Source organism: Cebus imitator, unplaced genomic scaffold (genome assembly GCF_001604975.1).
Source record: "Cebus imitator isolate Cc_AM_T3 unplaced genomic scaffold, Cebus_imitator-1.0 Scaffold30, whole genome shotgun sequence".
Classification (NCBI taxonomy): Eukaryota; Metazoa; Chordata; class Mammalia; order Primates; family Cebidae; genus Cebus; species Cebus imitator.
Window position 1 is genome coordinate 9482723 of NW_016107345.1, and position 17876 is coordinate 9500598.

General features: G+C 39.6%; 1 protein-coding gene across 1 annotated transcript in view; it reads right to left on the reverse strand.

Moving 5' to 3' along the window:
- LOC108300765 (ceruloplasmin-like) overlaps positions 1 to 17876 on the reverse strand; it is a 43300-nt gene that overhangs the window by 3587 nt on the left and 21837 nt on the right. Inside the window, exons 12-18 of the mRNA XM_017523674.2 lie at positions 17212 to 17424; positions 14541 to 14748; positions 13575 to 13714; positions 11939 to 12067; positions 9942 to 10048; positions 8610 to 8811; positions 5519 to 5658 (exon numbers count right to left, since the gene is read on the reverse strand). Coding sequence (XP_017379163.1) covers positions 5519 to 5658; positions 8610 to 8811; positions 9942 to 10048; positions 11939 to 12067; positions 13575 to 13714; positions 14541 to 14748; positions 17212 to 17424 — 1139 coding nt within the window. The remainder of the gene's footprint in view (positions 1 to 5518; positions 5659 to 8609; positions 8812 to 9941; positions 10049 to 11938; positions 12068 to 13574; positions 13715 to 14540; positions 14749 to 17211; positions 17425 to 17876) is intronic.

Below are 17876 nucleotides of genomic sequence, written 5' to 3' on the forward strand. Positions count from 1 at the left end.
GTGGAGAAATGAGATGTCAGAGAGTCTAGAGAGGAAAAATGTGGAGAAACAGGTCCTGTGGGTGAGAGTAAAAGGCAGACGCTAGAGGCTTTCAGTGATGCATGGTAAAGCGTAATTGGTGGTGGGGCATCTAATGTCAAATGGTAAGTGCTTTCATTATGTAGTACTGAAAAAAGAAGCATAGAGCCAAAGGAACTCCCAACCCCAGCTAAAGAAAGTGGTGAGTGATTATGTGACCCCACCCAGGAAACCATACTTCTCCCATGAATCTTTGCAACCTGAGGATTAGGAGATCCCCTCATGACCCCATGCCACCAGGGCCTTGGGTCCCATACATAGAGGTGTGTGGACTCTCAGCAGAGCAGCTATTGAGTCACACACAGAGACCCAGGAGTTTCACATACTGCAGCCCCAGGAATCCTGGCAAGTCAGGAGATCCATCCATATTTTCCCCAAGAAAGGGGACTGAATCCAGGGAGGCAAGCAACATTATTCTGCAAGCCCCACTTCCATGGCACCACACAAGTTAAGACCCACTGGCTTGGAATTCCAAGCCAATGGCAACAGGCTGCAAACTGCCTGGGACAGGACCAAATTCCTGGGGGGAGGGATAGCCACCATTTCTGTGATACAGTCAACTCAGCTGTTGCAGCCTGCCAGCTTTGGAAAGCCCAGGCAGTCTGGATGAGGAGGGGTCCCCTATGACACAACACAGTTGCTGTGCCAGATCATGCATGGCCAGACTGCTTCTTTAAGTGGAACCCTGATCCATTCCTCCTCACTGGGCAGGGCCTCTCTGCAGGCTTTCAGCAACTCTAGCCAGGGTTATGCAGACAAAACTGATCTCTCCCAGAAACAGAGCTCCCAGGGAAAGGGAGGCTACCATCTCTGCAGTTCAGTTGACTCTGCCATTCCACCTTGCTGGCTCTGAAGAGTTCAGGTGGTCCGGACAAGGAAGGGTCCCCTCCAATGCAGCACTGTCCTACCAAAAAGCAGCCAGATTGCTGCTTTAAGCAGGTCCCCATCCTGTTCCTTCTGGCTGGGCAATACCTCCCAACAGTGGTCTCCAGACACCTCCTACAGGAAAATTCAGGCCAGCAACAGATTAGTACCCCTCTGGGATGGAGCTTCCAGAGGAAGTATCAGGCTGTCATCTTTGCTGTTTTGCAGCCCTCACTGTTGATACCTTCAGGTACAGGAAAAACCAAGGCAACTAGGGTCTGAAGCAGACCCCCAGCAAACCACAGCAGCCCTATGGAAAAGAGGCTTGACTGTTAAAAATAAACAGAAAACAACAGCATGAGACCCCATAAAAACCCCATTCAAAGGTCAGCAACCTCAAAGATCAAAGGTAAACAAGCCCACAAAGATGAGGAAAAAAATAGATGTGAAAATGCTGAACACTCCAAAAGCCAGAATAACGGTTCTCCTCCAATTGAGCACAATACCTCTCCAGAAAGGGCACAGAACTGGGCTGAGGCTGAGATGGCTGAATTGACAGAAGTAGGCTTCAGAAGGTGGATAATAACAAACTTCACTGAGCTTAAGGAGCATGTTGTAACCCAATGCAAAGAAGCTAAGAATCATGATTAAAAAAATACAGGAGCTGAGAATCAGAATAGCCAGTTTAGAGAGGAACATAACTGATTTGAAGGAGCTAAAAAACAACACGAGAACTTCACAATGCAATCACAAGTATCAATAGTGAATAGACCAAGTGGAGGAAAGAATCTCAGATCTTGAACACTATCTTTCTGAAATAAGACAGGCAGACAAGAAGAGGGACTAAAGAATAAAATGGAATGAACAAAACCTTTGAGAAATATGAGATTATGTAAAAAGACTGAACCTGTGACTGATTGGGGTACCTGAAAAAGTTGGGAAGAATGGAAGCAAGTCGGAAAACATACTTCAGGATATCATCCAGAAGAATTTTCCCTAATCTAGAAAGACAGGCCAACATTCAAATTCTGGAAATGCAGAGAACCCCAGTAAGATACTCCATAAGAAGATCAACCCCAAGACACATAATCATCAGATATTCTAATATTGAAATGGAAAGAAAAAATGTTATGGGCAGCTAGAGAGAAAGGCCAGATTACCTACAAAGGGAAACCCATCAGACTAACAGTGGACTTCTCAGTGGAAACCCTACAAGCCAGAAGAGATTGGGGACCAATATTCAACATTTAAAGAAAAAAATTTCCAACCCAGAATTTCATATCTGGCCAAACTAAACTTCTTCATAAGTGAAGGAAAAATAAGATTCTTTTCAGACAAGCAAGTGCAGAAGGAATTTGTCACCACCACCCTACCTTGCAAGAGCTCCTGAAGGAAGCACTAAATATGGAAAGACAAAAACATTACCAGCCACTACAAAAACACAGTGAAGTACAGAGACCAGTGACACTATGAAGCAACCACATAAACAAGTCTGCAAAATAAGCAGCTAGCATCATGATGACAGTATCAAATTCACACATAATAATACTGACCTTAAATGTAAATGAGCTAAATGCCCCAATTAAAAGACACAGAATAGCATACTGTCTTCAAGAGACCCATCTCACATGCAGTGACACCCATAGGCTAGAGATAAAGAGATGGAGGAAAATTTACCACGCAAATGGAAAACAGAAAAAAGCAATTCCTAGTTTCTAACAAAACAGACTTTAAACCAACAAAGATCAAAAAAGGCAAAGAAGGGCATTATATAATGCTAAACGGTTCAATTCAACAAGAAGAACTAGCTATCCTAAATATAGATGAACCCAATACAGAGCAGCCAGATTCATCATGCAAGTTCTTGGAGACCTACAAAGAGACTTAGACTTCCACACAACAACAGTGGGAGACTTTAACACCCCCTGACAATATTAGACCATCAAGACAGAAACTTAACAAAGATATTCAGGACCTAAACTCAGCTCTGGATCAAGCAGTCCTGCTAGATATCTACAGAACTCTCCACCCAAAAACAAAAGAATATAAGTTCTTCTCATCACCACATGGTACTTACTCTAAAATTGATCACATAATTGGAAGTAAAACACTCCTAAGCAAATGCAAAATAATTAAAACCACAACAGTCTCTCAGATCACAGCACAATCAAGTTAGAAATCAATTTTAAGAAATTTACTCAAAATCACACAACTACATGGAAATTGTTCAATTTCCATGAACAATTTGAACAACCCTGAATGACTCCTAGGTAAATAGTGAAATTAAGGCAGAAATCAAGAAATTATTTGAAACTAATGAGAACAGACAATGTACCAGAATATCTGGGATACAGAGACAGGTTTCAGTCAATTTAGAAGTTTATTTTTCCAAGTTTAAGGACATGCACATGACACAGCCTCAAGAAGTCCTGAAAGCTTGTTCCTAAGGTGGTTGGGATACAGCTTGGTTTTATATGTTTTAGGGAGAAATAGGACATCAATCAGTATATGTAACATGTACATTGGTTTGGTCTGGAAAGGTGGGACAACTGGAGGAGGTGAGGCTTCCAGGTCATAGGTAGATTCAAAGATTTCCGGATTGGCAGTTGATTGAAAGAGTTTATCTAAAGACCTAGAATCAATAGAAGGGAATGTCTGGGTTAAGATAAGGGGTTGTGGAGACCAAGATTTGTATAATGCAGATGAAGCCTCCAGGTAGCAGGCTTCAGAGAGAATAGATTATAAATGTTTCTTATCAAATTTTAAAAGTGCCAGACCCTTAGTTCATTCTCTCCTGGATCAGGAAAAAGACCTGGAAAGGGAAGAGGATTCTCTACAGAATGTAGATTTTCCCCAGAAGAGATAGTTTTGCAGGGCCATTTCAAAAAATGTCAAAGAAATATATTTTGGGGTAAAATACACTATCTGTCATGTTGGTATCTTATTACTACAAAGAGTCTGTTCTATCAGTCTTAAGGTCTCCATTTTAATGTTAATGCTGGTCAGCTGTGCCTGTATTCCAAAGGGAGGAGAGTATAATGAGGCATATCCAACCGTCGCTTCCCATCATGGCCTGAATTAGTTTTTCAGGTTAGCTTAGGAATGTGCTTGGTCTATAGGGGGCTTAGAATTTTATTCAATTTTTCAAGTGTTTTCAGGGGCACTTAGAATTTTACTTTTGGTTTATGATGAGGATTGATCACCAGAAAGACCAAGGCAGGATTACAGGATTGGGAATGTCAGCCCCACCCCTTAGCCTCTGGGTAGGGAAGAGAGGTCAAAGGTTCACACCTATGTAATGAAGCCTCCATAAAAATCCAAAAGGACAGGATTCAGAGAGGCTCCAGATAGCCAAACACATGGTTCCTGGAGGGTAGCTCACTTGAAGGAAGCATGTAAGGTCCATGTGCTCCTTCTCCCATACCTTACTCTAGCATCTCTTCATCTGATATTCATTAATACAATTTATAATATATTTTTTGATAAACCAGTAAATGTAAGCAAGTGTTTCTCTTAATTCTGTAAGTCAATCTAGGGAATTAATTGACTTTGAGGAGGGGGTCATAGGAATCCCAATGTATAGCCTGCTGCTCAGAAGCATATGAAAACAATCTGGAGTTTGTGATTGGCATTGGAAGTCGGGGGCAGCCTTGTAGAACTGAGCTCTCAACCTGTGGGATCTGGTATGTATCCAGGTAGATAGTATCAACATTGAATTGGAGGACATCTAGCTGGTGTCCAATGCAGAACTGATTGGTTGCTGGTGGAGGAAAATCTCCACACACTCATTTGTGACCACAGGTCAAAAAGTCTTCTGTGTAACTGGTTGTGAGTGAGAATCACTTTGATATGGTTTTTATTCCTATATTCTCAGAATCACCTTAATCAAGTTATCAAACATAGCCTCAGCAATATGAGGACCTATAGCCATCATGTACCGCTTGATGTGATGTGTGGGGAGCATACAAAATCACCCATGTCATGTTCTTGCTAAATTTGTTAAACACGTATACAATCATGAGGAAACTATCACACCAATGCAGAATATGGAACATTCTACAAAACAACTGGCCTGGACCCTTCAAAAATGAAATGTTATGAAATTGGGGGTGTGATAATTTTATTGTGGTTGGGGTGAAGACTGTCCTAATTCTTAGGGATGATTCAGTATTTATGGGTAAAGAGTCATAAGGCTTAAAATTTACTTTGAATTGGGTTCAGAAAAAAACAGAAGAGAAAGCTAATGTGGCAAAATGCATATGAGCATTCAGAGTGTTTTTCTTTATGTTACTGAGGGCATGAAAAAGAATTTTTTTAAGTTGGGATAGAAAGTGCAAAACTAGAAATGACTATAAAAGTCTTATTTACCTATTAACTAACAATAGATCAGAGTGAGAAATCCACTTCATTCTTTGGTTTATTATAATTATTTGCATGCACCTGATATATTATAGATGATGTGCGTTAAATTTCTGACTTAGTCATTTTCTTTCTAGCCCTGTTATCTTGCCATGCTACCCCATAACTGGTTTACAAGCTATCACAGTAATTAGATGGACCCATCGAAGGCTCTTACCTTGTATTCAAAGCTGTGTCCGTGAAAGTGAATTGTGTGCAGGTCAATGTCATCCCCCATGCCAATCAGATACCAATTCACTACATCCCCAACATGAAATGTCAGACCTTGGTTATTTCCAAATAGTCTTCCGTTAATTGCTGCGGGGGGCAGGGAAAGGCACAGTTTATTATATTCAACAAAGATTTAAAATAATGTAGGCTTTTAAAAAATAACCACTTTAAAAAAGTATAATCTTCCTTATAGAAAATAGCCTGGGTGTTTCCAGAAGCAGTGGGGATATTATTTTATTTTATTTTAGTTTATTTAGTGAAACCCCGTCTCTAAAAACTAAACTAAACTAAAATAAAATAAAATAAAAAATAAAATAAAATAAAATAATATCCAATCACCAGGTTGGCCAGACTGATCTTGAACTCCTGACCTCATGTGATCCACCTGCCTCGGCCTCCCAAAGTGCTGGGATTACAGGTGTGAACCACCACCTGCAGCCAGCAGTGGGGATGCCAGCCTGAGGAAGTCGTTAAATGTGACCAAGCCATCCATTCATGGATGTGTCTAATTCTAAGGAATTTTTCTTGCCCTAGGAAATGAGGCACTGACTTTGTGTTAATACAGTTGGGTTGAACTTGACTATTTCACAACTAAAGATACTTATATTGGTGAACTGTGTATTTAAAATTATCACAAGAGACTTTGAACATTAGGAATGGCCAGGCATGGTGGTTCATACTTATAATCTTAGCACTTTGGAAGGCTGAGGTGGGAGGATCACTTGAGTTCGGGAGTTGAAGACCAGAGTGGTCAACATAGTGAGACCTTGCCTCCATAAAATAAAAAGAAGAATATTAGGAGCATCCATTCTTATTTAGCTGCCCTAAGTCAGAGCTTTGTGATCTGCCACTTGTATTTCTGGAATGGTCATTTACGAGGTCCAAGCACCCTTTAATCCTCCACGGGTATGGTCTCCAAGGGGTAATATGAAGATTTAAAATATATATGTGTACACACACACACATATCCTCTTTTTACTTTGCTATTTTGTGTACATCTTTAAAATGTATAAAATGCATTGGTACAGTGGTGCAAGTATATAATCTATAATTATATATCTATGGAGGCTGGGCACTAATGTTTTCAGCTGATGGAGGGATATAATGGAAGAAACTAGAAGACACAGGGCTCTACACTAGTGCTTCTTACACTTAAATGAGAATGTGGCTTGGGAATTTTGTTAAAATTCAGATTCTGACTTAGGTCTGTGAAGCCTGAAATTCTGCGTTTTTAACAAGCTCCCAAGTGATGCTAATGCTCCTGGTCCTGGGGCCACACTTGGAGTACAAGTGCCTGGATGAGTGCCAGAGTTATTTCTAAAATATGCCTCCATCCCCACCACGCCCTAGCTAGTGTTCTTGGTGTTTTAGCACAGTGGCTCTTCCTACAGGTGGCGATATTCTTTACAGGAGGTGATTTCGTCCCCCAGGAGACATTTGGCAATGCCTAGAGGTATTTTTGGTTGTCATAACTTGTGGGGAGATGCTACTGGCATTTACTAGGTGGAGAATATAGATGCTGATAAACATCTGCAGTGCACTAGATAGCTCCCTACAACAAAGATTTATCTGACCTAAAAGCTCAGAAAGTTAAGAAATCCTGGTTTAGATCAAGCCTAAATTCTTAACAAGGTGTTTGAAGCCTTCCACAATTCTGTTGGCTCTTTCTTCCCAAGTGCTATGTGATTTAGATCACATTCTTCCATCTACCTGGAATGTCATTTCCCTCCTTTTCTAACTGGACAGACTCCTATACAACCTTAAAAAATCAACTTGAATGTCTCTTCCCTAGAATGAAGCCTTTCTACATCTTCCAAATAAGAATTTAAAGTACTACACTGTGTTTAAATTTCTGTGACAGCATCCCGCACACCATCGTCCTCCTTGGATTATAGCAATGTGCAAGTCTGGCATCCATTAGACTGTAAACAACATGAGGGCAGATGACCCATATTATGAACCTTTGTATGTCTTTAGGGCCTCACAAGGTGCTTTGTGCACTCCTCTGTGACACTTATTAAAAAGTCTATTGGTAAAATGGATGTCACCCTTGAATTAACTTTAAATTTACATAAATTTCTAAAAGAGGGGGGGAAAAAACCTTAGAAGTGGGAAATTACTATATTTGAATTTGCCTTAGTTAAGGATCTTTTACCCAATCATACTTATGAGCCCTGTCAGCTGAGAGGCTTAAGACCATAAGTTGCCCTGGCTAAGCAAGTAAGTGAGATTGTTTATGTGCTTTCTATTAGAATAACTGTCTTGTTACTGTGATTCCACATGGAAGGAGGTCATCTGGATGTACCTAGATGCATCTAGTCACAGTCAACCTACTAAATAATTTTGGTTGATGAGCATGAAGTTTTCACAAGTTCTGCCTGTGAAGGTAATGTGATAAGGAAGGGTTGGTGGAGCCATGTTCACTTTGGTTTGCCCCAAGCTCCACCTCTCCTTGTGCTCATCCAGGTAAAATACTTAGAAAATTATGGGAGTAAAGCCCTCCTGAAATGACAGCTGATGTTCCTAGTTTTACATTGTCTGCATAGCTCTAGAAAACACAAGCATTTGCTGTGCTTGCTAAGTCAGTGGTCTGTGGTATATGGGCAAGATCCAGCCTACTGCCTGTTACTGTGGCCCATGAGCTAAGAATGGTTTTAAAATTTCTAAATAGTTGAAAAAAATTTAAGAATATTATTTCTTGACATGTGAAAAATTATATGAGATACAAATGTTGGCATCCATAAATGAAGCTTTTGGCTCACAGCCACTTGCATTTGTTTTCCTGTTGTCTGCGACTACTGTCATTCTACAGTGGGAAAGTAGAGTATGGCTTATGACAGAGACCACGTGGCCTGTAAGCCTAACTTCTTTACTATCTGGCCCTTAGCAGAAAATTTGCCAACCCCTGATCTGCATGATCTATCCCAGTTCTATGTGGTTGAATTCTAAAAACCGTGCCAAGCGAGGCAATTTTATCTGTCTCATTTGCGCAGAGCAACGTGTGGGCTACCATTGGTGAGTCAGCGAGTGAATGTTACCGTGCATTTTATTGCTGAGTTCAAAATCATCATCTTCCCTGTCCACTTTGTTTGGTTCTGAAGCATAGGTGTTGATATTGTCTTCAAAGTACCAGGATTTGTTCTCATTAAAAATCATGAAGTGGAGAACACGGTGAACTACGTTGGGGTTGGTGTCTTTGCGGCACACAATCAGAGGGCCTACCAGTCCACTGTGAAGGTCCTGAGGAGGCAAAGCAAGAACATTCACTGTGGTCACAACTAATGTTTTACCCCACAAAACAAAAGAGGTAGAATCAAGTTTTAGTTTTTAGTGAGGTCAGATCCTGAGTTTTTAATTATCAAGATTCTGAGAGTCAGGAACAAAATGTTTGACATGCTCAGTCATTGATCAAAGAAAAATTGTAACCTCATTCATTAGAGTTGAAGTCTAAAGAGAACAACAAACCTCTGAAAAGGATTTTAGATACATTTTACAGTGAATTTAGCTCTATTTTTGACATTGTAATTTTTAAAAAATTTGGTTTTAGTTAGAATTCCTGGCATTGAAGTTGCTTGGCAGGAAGTTTAAAGGAGTTAGTCCCTTCACCTTTGTGCTTCTGCCCCCTGCAGCAGCTTTTAGTTGAGAGTCTTGGTTTGTTTGTCTTCATTTTGTTTTTTCATTAAATCTCTGTGTAGATTCTTGCTCCAGGCAGAGTGGGCCAAGGTAAGTAAGAGTTCAAATAGAATACTTGCACCGTTTTTTTTTTTTTAGTGCAAATAAACTTGAACCTTATGGTTGAGAGTTTTAAATATAAACACACACCCATACAATATGATATATTTATTTCCTATTAATGATACAATTATACCATTATTTATTTATTACTCAATGATGTGATCATAGCTCAGCATAACCTTGAACTCCTGGACTCAAGCAATCCTCTTACCTCAGCCTCCCATACCTAGGACTACAGGCACCACTGTGCCTGGCTAATTTTTAATTTTTTTTGTATGGACATCAGCTACCACATCCAGCTGAATTTTAAAATTATTTAGAGTATGTTGTTTTCTGTCATTCAAATACTATTCAATGGAACAAGGTATAGTCTATTATTGCATAATTAGATATGTCTTTCAATTCACTGTGAGATTTTATAAAGAATCATAAACCTAAGTAATCATAATGTAATAATTTATTTTGCTCTTAAAAAATGCAGACCCATGTAGGAATAAAAGCTGAACAATAGTTAAGTTACTTAAAGGAAAATTTACATAGAACTAATATTTTTAAAAACAATGATAGACACCTTCCTTCCATTATAATTTCTAGGAGGAGATAGAATAAAAGGTGTTATTTGATTTAAAGTTTACCTTAGCCACAGACACAGTGGAATAGTAAAACCAAGATATGCATTCGAAGTCTAGTGAGGTAGGACCAGTTCTATCAGGTATCTGCCAAGTATATATTTGAATATCTCCTGAAAGAGACAAGTAAAGTGTATTTAAATAAAGGCTTTAAAATCAGACTTCTTTATGGAGAACCAGACAATGAGGAAACAGTAAAGCTATAAAATATTAGGCAGCATAGTCCTAGCTTTCACTTCTGGTTTCACTTCTTGCTTTGTGATCTTAGTCACTGTGGTAATTAGTCAATGTGACAAAGCCTTGAATCCCAGCTCTGAACCTTCCCACATGTGGATCACAAGTACCTCCTCCCTGTCTTCAAGGCTGTGCATGTTAGTCCTATTGGACCTTAATTCCATATTCTTGCAGTAAACTTCTTTTGCTTCCTCCCCACCATTATCCTATATCTCTCACTTCCAAAGCTTCCATGGGTGTCATAGTCCTGTGACACTGACCAACCCCACCCCCAGCTCCCAAGTCTTTAACAATCTACTTAGCACTGACCCTTGCTTTCCAGTACATCAACACAGTGCCTAGCGTACAGCAGGTAAAGTACTCAGAAGTGTTTATGGAATGCATGTAGCAGATTCTTTCCTGCCTAATCAGAACAGAGGGCTGACTTGCTAACTCCCTTGACAGGAGATTCAACAGACTATAGATAGTATTGTTTTTAAAAACAAAAAGAAATATTTTGCCCAACATCAAAGTTTATCATCAGTCCCTCTACTTTACAAATCTTTTCTTTCTGAATTTGGCTTTCACTGATATGCTGAATTCCAAAACTACTTGTTTTGGTGAGCAACTATAGTAGGCATTCTGATGCCATCCTATATCCTTGAGCAAGAATGAAGCACATGTTGCTCCAGCAGGTATCAGGAGAGAGCCTTGGCTGAAGAAAGCCACCTTGCTCAAGATTGCATCTAATGACTGGTGCAGGGATACAACAGCCCAGCTCTCACACTCCAGCTTAGGACTGCTGAGGGTCACCCTATCTTCAGAACTGGGTTGGCTGTGACTTCTGTTGAGGTTGCATCTCTGCTTAACCTCACTCCCTGTCCAATCCTACTCATTCCTCACTCATTCCATGTTAGTTGATACCACGAGCACTACCTGCACACAAACCCTCATATCAGAGTCTGCTTACTAGGCATTTTTTATTAAAAAAATATTAATGTTCAGCTGGGCACCATGGCTCACGCCTATAATCCCAGCACTTTGGGAGGCTTAGTTTGTTGGATTAGTTGAGGTCGGGTGTTTGAGACCAGCCTGACCAACATGGAGAAACCCCATCTCTACTGAAAGGAAAAAAATTAGCTGAGTGTTCTGGTGCATGCCTGTAATCCCAGCTACTCCGGAGCTGAGACAGGAGAATGGCATGAACCTGGGAGGTGGAGGTTGTGGTGAGCCAAGATCACACCACTGCACTCCAGCCTGGGCAACAAGAGCAAAACTCCATCTGAAAAAAAAAAGTAATGTTCTTCCAAGTTAATTATGCTGAATGGAATGCTGTGTGGCAGTGATTCCATTCCATAGAAATGTTAATACATGGGGTTCATCATTTCCTCTTATTGGCTCAATCCTCTCCTGCTTCCTCACATACTGCATCGTGTGCTCAACTCCAACTTTGGCTCTTGAGTTGGAGAGATTGAATGTAGTATAAGAATACCTGTCAGCTAAGCAGGTACAGAAGTGGGAGGGAGGGTGGCCCTAGAGGAGAAATTCATACCCTGGAGAGGTGGTCCCTGAAGACCAAACCTTCACTTCACCATTTTGCCCATGGTGCCCCAACCTAAAAGTAAACTTGACTTGCAGAAGGAACTCCGATCCCAAATGCTTTCTTCAGGCCCATCTTATTAGTCCACTGGTCTCTATCATCTGGAACGGCACCCGAATATTTATAAGAACATTAGCCCCGTAGTCCTGCATAAAAGCTTTTGGGGATTTTTTTCTCCCAAAGTAGTTACCTGGCTGAGTTGGAACAACAGTGGAATTATTTGTTTTCACTCCATGAGCATGAATAGAATATGGTCTTGAGGCTTTATTTTTAAAGATAATTTGAATTTTTTGACCGGGGTTGACCAATATTAATGGACCTAGGGAATATAAAAATGAAAATGTATGGGTAATTATTTATTTTAAATTATGAGTCATCTGTCTTCTCAAATACTTACACAGTGACTTATTATCCTTTTACTTAACATGAAGCCAAATGAAATAAAAACATTTAACACGTAGATCATTGCTGATTTATGAAACATGATTTTTGCCTGAAAACTTTAAATCATTTAGAATTTTATGAGGTTTTTTTTGGCCAGAAAACTTACTTTAATAACATAAGTTTATGCCTAGGGAAACATACAATTTAAAAATGAAACCCTTTCTTTTCTTTCTTGACCAATCTCAACTTTTAAGCCTTTTATTCTCTTGCTCCTTATTCTACTGGAGGATTGTGGGGAGGTGCAAGGCCTGTTAGAGTGATTTTCTCCCTCACAAACTGAAAACCTTTATTTTACTCTCTCTCCCTTTCATCCTAAGCCAAGAACTACAAGTATAAAATTCCTTTTAAATCTTCTTTCTATTTGGAAGCAAATTGAATCAGTGGCTCTGAAAAATTCTGAAACACAGATGGTTTTGAGGTGAGATAAGCAGCAAGAACTCTCTGCGGACTTGTGCTATTATTACAAAAATTAGAGCCCTGAAGATGTCTGGTGGATGCTAGATGCTAGCTAAAGACAGGGCCTCTTTGCTCCCTGTGACCATTTCACCTCCCCAAACAATATGCATGTTTTATCTTTATAAAAAAGTGTTTTCCTTTTTGCATAAATAATAATAGAATCTTGAGGGTCAGATTGCATTATTTATCTTCATGTATTCAGCCAGAATCCTAGAGAAAACAATCATCCTGTGGTTACTAAAGACAGGGGCCCACTCAAAAGCAGCAGCAACAGGATAACACAGGCTTCCCCTCCAGGGCTCACAAATAGGCAAGCTCTAGAGACTGATGGAGAGCCAAGAAGAGCAAAAGCTCCTCGTCACCAGCATGTAAATCCACCTTCTCAGGGTCTTACGTCATAAAATAACCTCTAATATACACATAGATATCAGGGCTGAAACAGGAGTTGGGTGTGTGGAAATATTGCATGCACGCACCTGGGGTGACTCAGAGGTTTCCTAGTTGATCTATCAAGGGTGGAAGAAACAGTTATCATTTTCCTCACTCAGACATAAGACACTTAAGTTTACATAAAGAACTTCCTTTCCTCGTTGTACTAGGGTCCCCTGGGCTTTGTTTCCATCTTATGGAAATGTTCCCTAAATGCGACTTCTAAACTCCTTTCTAGCATTTTTTAATACTGAGAGCAAGAAACCAGGTAATCTGAAACTGAGCACAATTACTTTTCTACATTGTCTTTATTTTTTAGGAAACAATACTTGAATCTTGTTTTTTTTCCAATAAAAATGCCTATCAGCAAACAAATTAGAATTACAGGCACTTTCCTCTGTCAAGGTAGAGGCTGACAATGTCCTCCATGTGTACGACAATCTCTAATGGCTGAAGAAAAGAAAAACTCAAAAACCAATCTTATGGCATATCAATACCTAGTATATCCAGATGTTTTTCATCTTCACTCCTTTTTGTTTGATTTTTGAATGTGCTATCATCATATTGACGATATAAGACTTTCTTATATTTGGACCCAAGATATGTTCCATTTCTATCCACATACATGCTCGTTTGTCTTTAAGAAAATAAAAACAAAAACAACGACTAAACTCCCCCACAAAGTTAGTTAATTTAACCAATAATTTAGACAAATAACCCATATGGAAGAACTTCTTATATCTAGAAGCTGTTTTACCTAGAAACGTAAGCCATCTTTTTAAAAATATATTAATTCTGGCAAGATAGCTATTTATTCTGCACTTTAAAGTATCTTTTCTGGATACAACTTTAATTTTGATAAATAAATAGTAAGAGAGAAAACCACAGAAAGAAATCAAATTGTACAAAAAGAGAAAAATAGGTCTCTTTAAGGTGAAGTTCTCAGAATAGAGGTAGAAGAAAATGAAGACAAAAGAAAATTCAGATTGACTATAGATATTGAATGTAGCTGAAGTTGTTACTTTTCCTGTGGTGAGATTAAATAGTAATGTATGTCCAGGAAGGATGCAAGAAATGAAAAGACAGGCAGGAAGAACTAGAGCCTATAAGTAAGTTATATAGATATTTAGAAAGATTCGAAGCCCTTTGCAGTTGAATATATCATACACGCACACAAATTTTGAAGTGATTTATAATTGAGAGTTCCTAAACACACAAATGCCACAACCACATACACATTATGCACACATACACCATACCAAACATAAATAAATACACCACACACACACACACACACACACGCGTGCGCGCGCACACACACACACACACACTATACCAAACACAAATAAGTACAACACACACACAGGCACAGACACACACAGGCAGACAGAAAGTAAAGAGAGGAAGACTCAGAAAAAACCCTTAGAACCCTTCCCGTTTAGAGACTGGAGCTATCAGGATACTTCTCTCTTTGTAAGCGGTGCAGTTCATTCTCCCACTTTCTGCTAGGAGAATAATCCCATTCCATTTCCTCAGCTGCGATGTAAATAATTTTCTCCTCCTGGTATAGTGTTTGATCAGGGTTTGGCTTCCCACATTGCCGCACATGATATTTATTTTTCATGCCTCCTAGATTATGCTTTGTTGTTATGCAAACCAAATCAAAAGTTCCTACAGATGAATAAGAAAAGAATGGTTAAAGTTTGGCCTTCAGATTTCTTTCCTCTATAAAATTAGTCATAAGCTACAACGCTCAAAAGAAATATAATAAAATTTTTCATTCATGCTTTCATTAATTCAACAAATATTTATTGATCACCTTCTTGTGTCAAACGTATTTCTAGGCACTCGGGAAATATCAGAGAACGAAACAGTTAAAAATTCTTGCTCTCAGAGTTTATATTGCAGGGTGTTGTGAAGACAGATAATAAACATGTTAAGCAACCTGCATGTGTGCTGGAAGGTGATAAGAGCTATGATTAAAGAAAAAAGGAAAACGGTGTAAGGAGGACTGAGAATTCTGGGTGTGTGTTGGGAGGGGCTCAAGAGAGCAGTGAGCAGTGTAGACCTTGATGGAAGGGTGACACCTGGGCAAAGATTTATAAGAGGTGAGGTGGATCTGGAGGAAATGTGTGTTCTCTCCAGGCAGAGGAAACAGGTGGCAAAGGGTCCAGTTCAGAAGCCTGTTTGCTATGTGTGAAGAACACCCAAGAGGCTGGTGTATCTGAAGGGAGGGAGCAAGGGTGAGGGTAGTAGGATGTGGAGGGCCAGGTCATGGAGACCTTGTGGGCCACTGAATACACCATAGCTTTTACTGAGTGAAATGGAGAGCCATTGCAGGATTTTAAGTTAATGAAGGGCATAAGGACACTCTGGCAGCTGTGCTGAGAATAGGCTGGTGTGTACAATGGTGGAAGAAAGGAGATCTGTTGAGAAGCTATTAAAAGTAATCGATGAGCTGGGCGCTATGGCTCATGCCTGTAATCCCAGCTCTTAGGGAGGCAGAGGCGGGAGGATAGCTTGAGCCCAGGAGTTCGAGACCTGCCTGGGCAATACAGCGAGACCCCATTCTCCACAGAAAGGAAAAAAACAAAAAGACAAAAAATAATAATAATAATCGATGAGAGATGATGGCTTTGAACAGACTGGTAGGTAGCAGAGAAGTGAGTGAAAAAAAGTTGAATACATTAAAAATCCAAAACAATGACAAAAAACAAAAACACACCACCATAACAAAGAAACTCCAGACTGATTCTGACCAGAACATTACACCTGGATTCTAGTTTCTTTCTTTTACCTTGGTAATTGTAGGCCCACCACGTGCTGGCACTGCTTCTTGACGAGTACTCTTTCAACTCTACATATTTCTGTTGTTGCTGTTACTTTTGTGGAGGGTAAGGTTTAAGAATATGCACAAGGAAGCAAAACCTTCAGACTCAGAGAGTTTGAGAAAAAGAATTTGTTTAAATTGAAATGATCCCTGTATAGTCTCTAGTACAGTGCTTAACACATGGTGTACATGTCTCCACATGTTTGCTACAGTTGATATGGCTTGGGAAAGAATGAGACGTGGTAGTTTTTAAATTCAGAAAAACACCTGCAGGGAAAAGAAGAGGAAGGACTGGGGCAGGAAAAAGCAGTAAATTGTCCCTGAATGAGCATGCAGGTACATCCTCTAACAAAGAGGAGAGAAAAAGCACCAGAGAAAGTGCTTTTTTTCCCCCTCCAATCAGTCTGAATCACAACTTTTGCTTGTTTGAAAAGTGAAAGTTTAAATTCTGAAATGAAGAAAATGTAGTCAAATGAATATTTGGCATCACAAAGAGTCAAGATACCAATTCATGGCATTTACACAGTAGTTTATCATATAGCCAGTTTTTGGTTGGTATCAGTCATTTTTGACCAAGATAGATGGATTTTTCAGGGGGCAGGTATGTGGGATGAAGGTGGATCTGCTGGGTTAAAGAAGAAACTAGCATTTATTGACAGTCTAATGTATGCCAGCACTTTACTATACTTTACCTATCTCATCTGATCACTGTCTATTCCTTTTTGCAAATTACAAGTTTTTGCAATTCCTATTTTATGAATGAGGAAACTAGGTTCAGAAGGAAGGCTGGTTTCCTTTGATCCCCACACAGTTCTTTGATATGGGGTGCCTTCTTTAAAAAAAAAGAAATGTTACCAGGAAGGATCAATCTCACTGAAGCTAAAACATTTACCTAGAGAGCAAAGCTAGTAAGGAGGATAGAAAGAAGAAGGGAGAAGGCAGTAGGGTAAGGGCAAAGCAGGAGGAAGACCTGGGAAACAAATGGACAGAAGAGTAAGAAATGCAGAAGGCAATAGAATGGAAATGAGTTTAAAGGGTTTAAAATATCTTCATCATTTTTGAAGAGCATTGGGATGGCTTAAAGCCTAAAGGCCTAGGAAGAGGGCCTGAAAAAACTGAAGGGATTTATGTGTATAGGAAATACTAAGGCTCCTATAAATGAAGTGGAACAGGACAAAGGTTTCTCAAGCACTGTTTGTATCAGTTCATTTTTTTTTTCTTGTACAGAATATTCAGTGCATATAAAGATAGTGCTTCTGCATACTTTGATGTTTCAGGCTGAATGAGAAGACCCACCTGCTTACCTGTAGAATCAGGTGTCATCAAAAGTGTCTTAGAAATATGAGGAAACACAGTTTCTGTATCCTTTCTTGCTCCTAAAGAAGTGAAGGTATTTCCTGAAAAATATATCCCGTGTAAATTTTCCTCTGCTCCCACACTAAAAATGTGCCATGAAACGGTGTCTCCTAAGCACATATCCAGTCCAGGCAGATTTCCATACATGTATCCATTTATGGCTACAAGGCATTTGTAACAGAGAAAAGAGTATTTCATTTACTGGTTCTTTATATCTTTTGAAATCAAACAAAGCACTAATCAAAAAGCAGCTCATTCATGTAAAAACAGCAAAGCAATTTTTTTCAACTTTCCTCTCCTTTATCGTTATTTAACCACTTCATGGGGGCTAAAATGACATTATAGAATTAGAGAATGACAGAACTCCATGATACTTTCATTGGATTATTCCAGTCAACCCCTTCCTTTTAGAGTTGAGGAAATCAAGGCCAGACAAGTAGTTACTTGTCCAATGTCACATGGCTAATGAATGAAACTGTTAAGACCAAAGTCCAAATCTCCAGATTCCAGAGCAACCCTTTCCTCACTACACTGTACAGTCTTCACAAACCAACAACCAACCAACCAGCCACCCACTCACCCACCCAACCAGCTCAACAAACACCCTATTCCA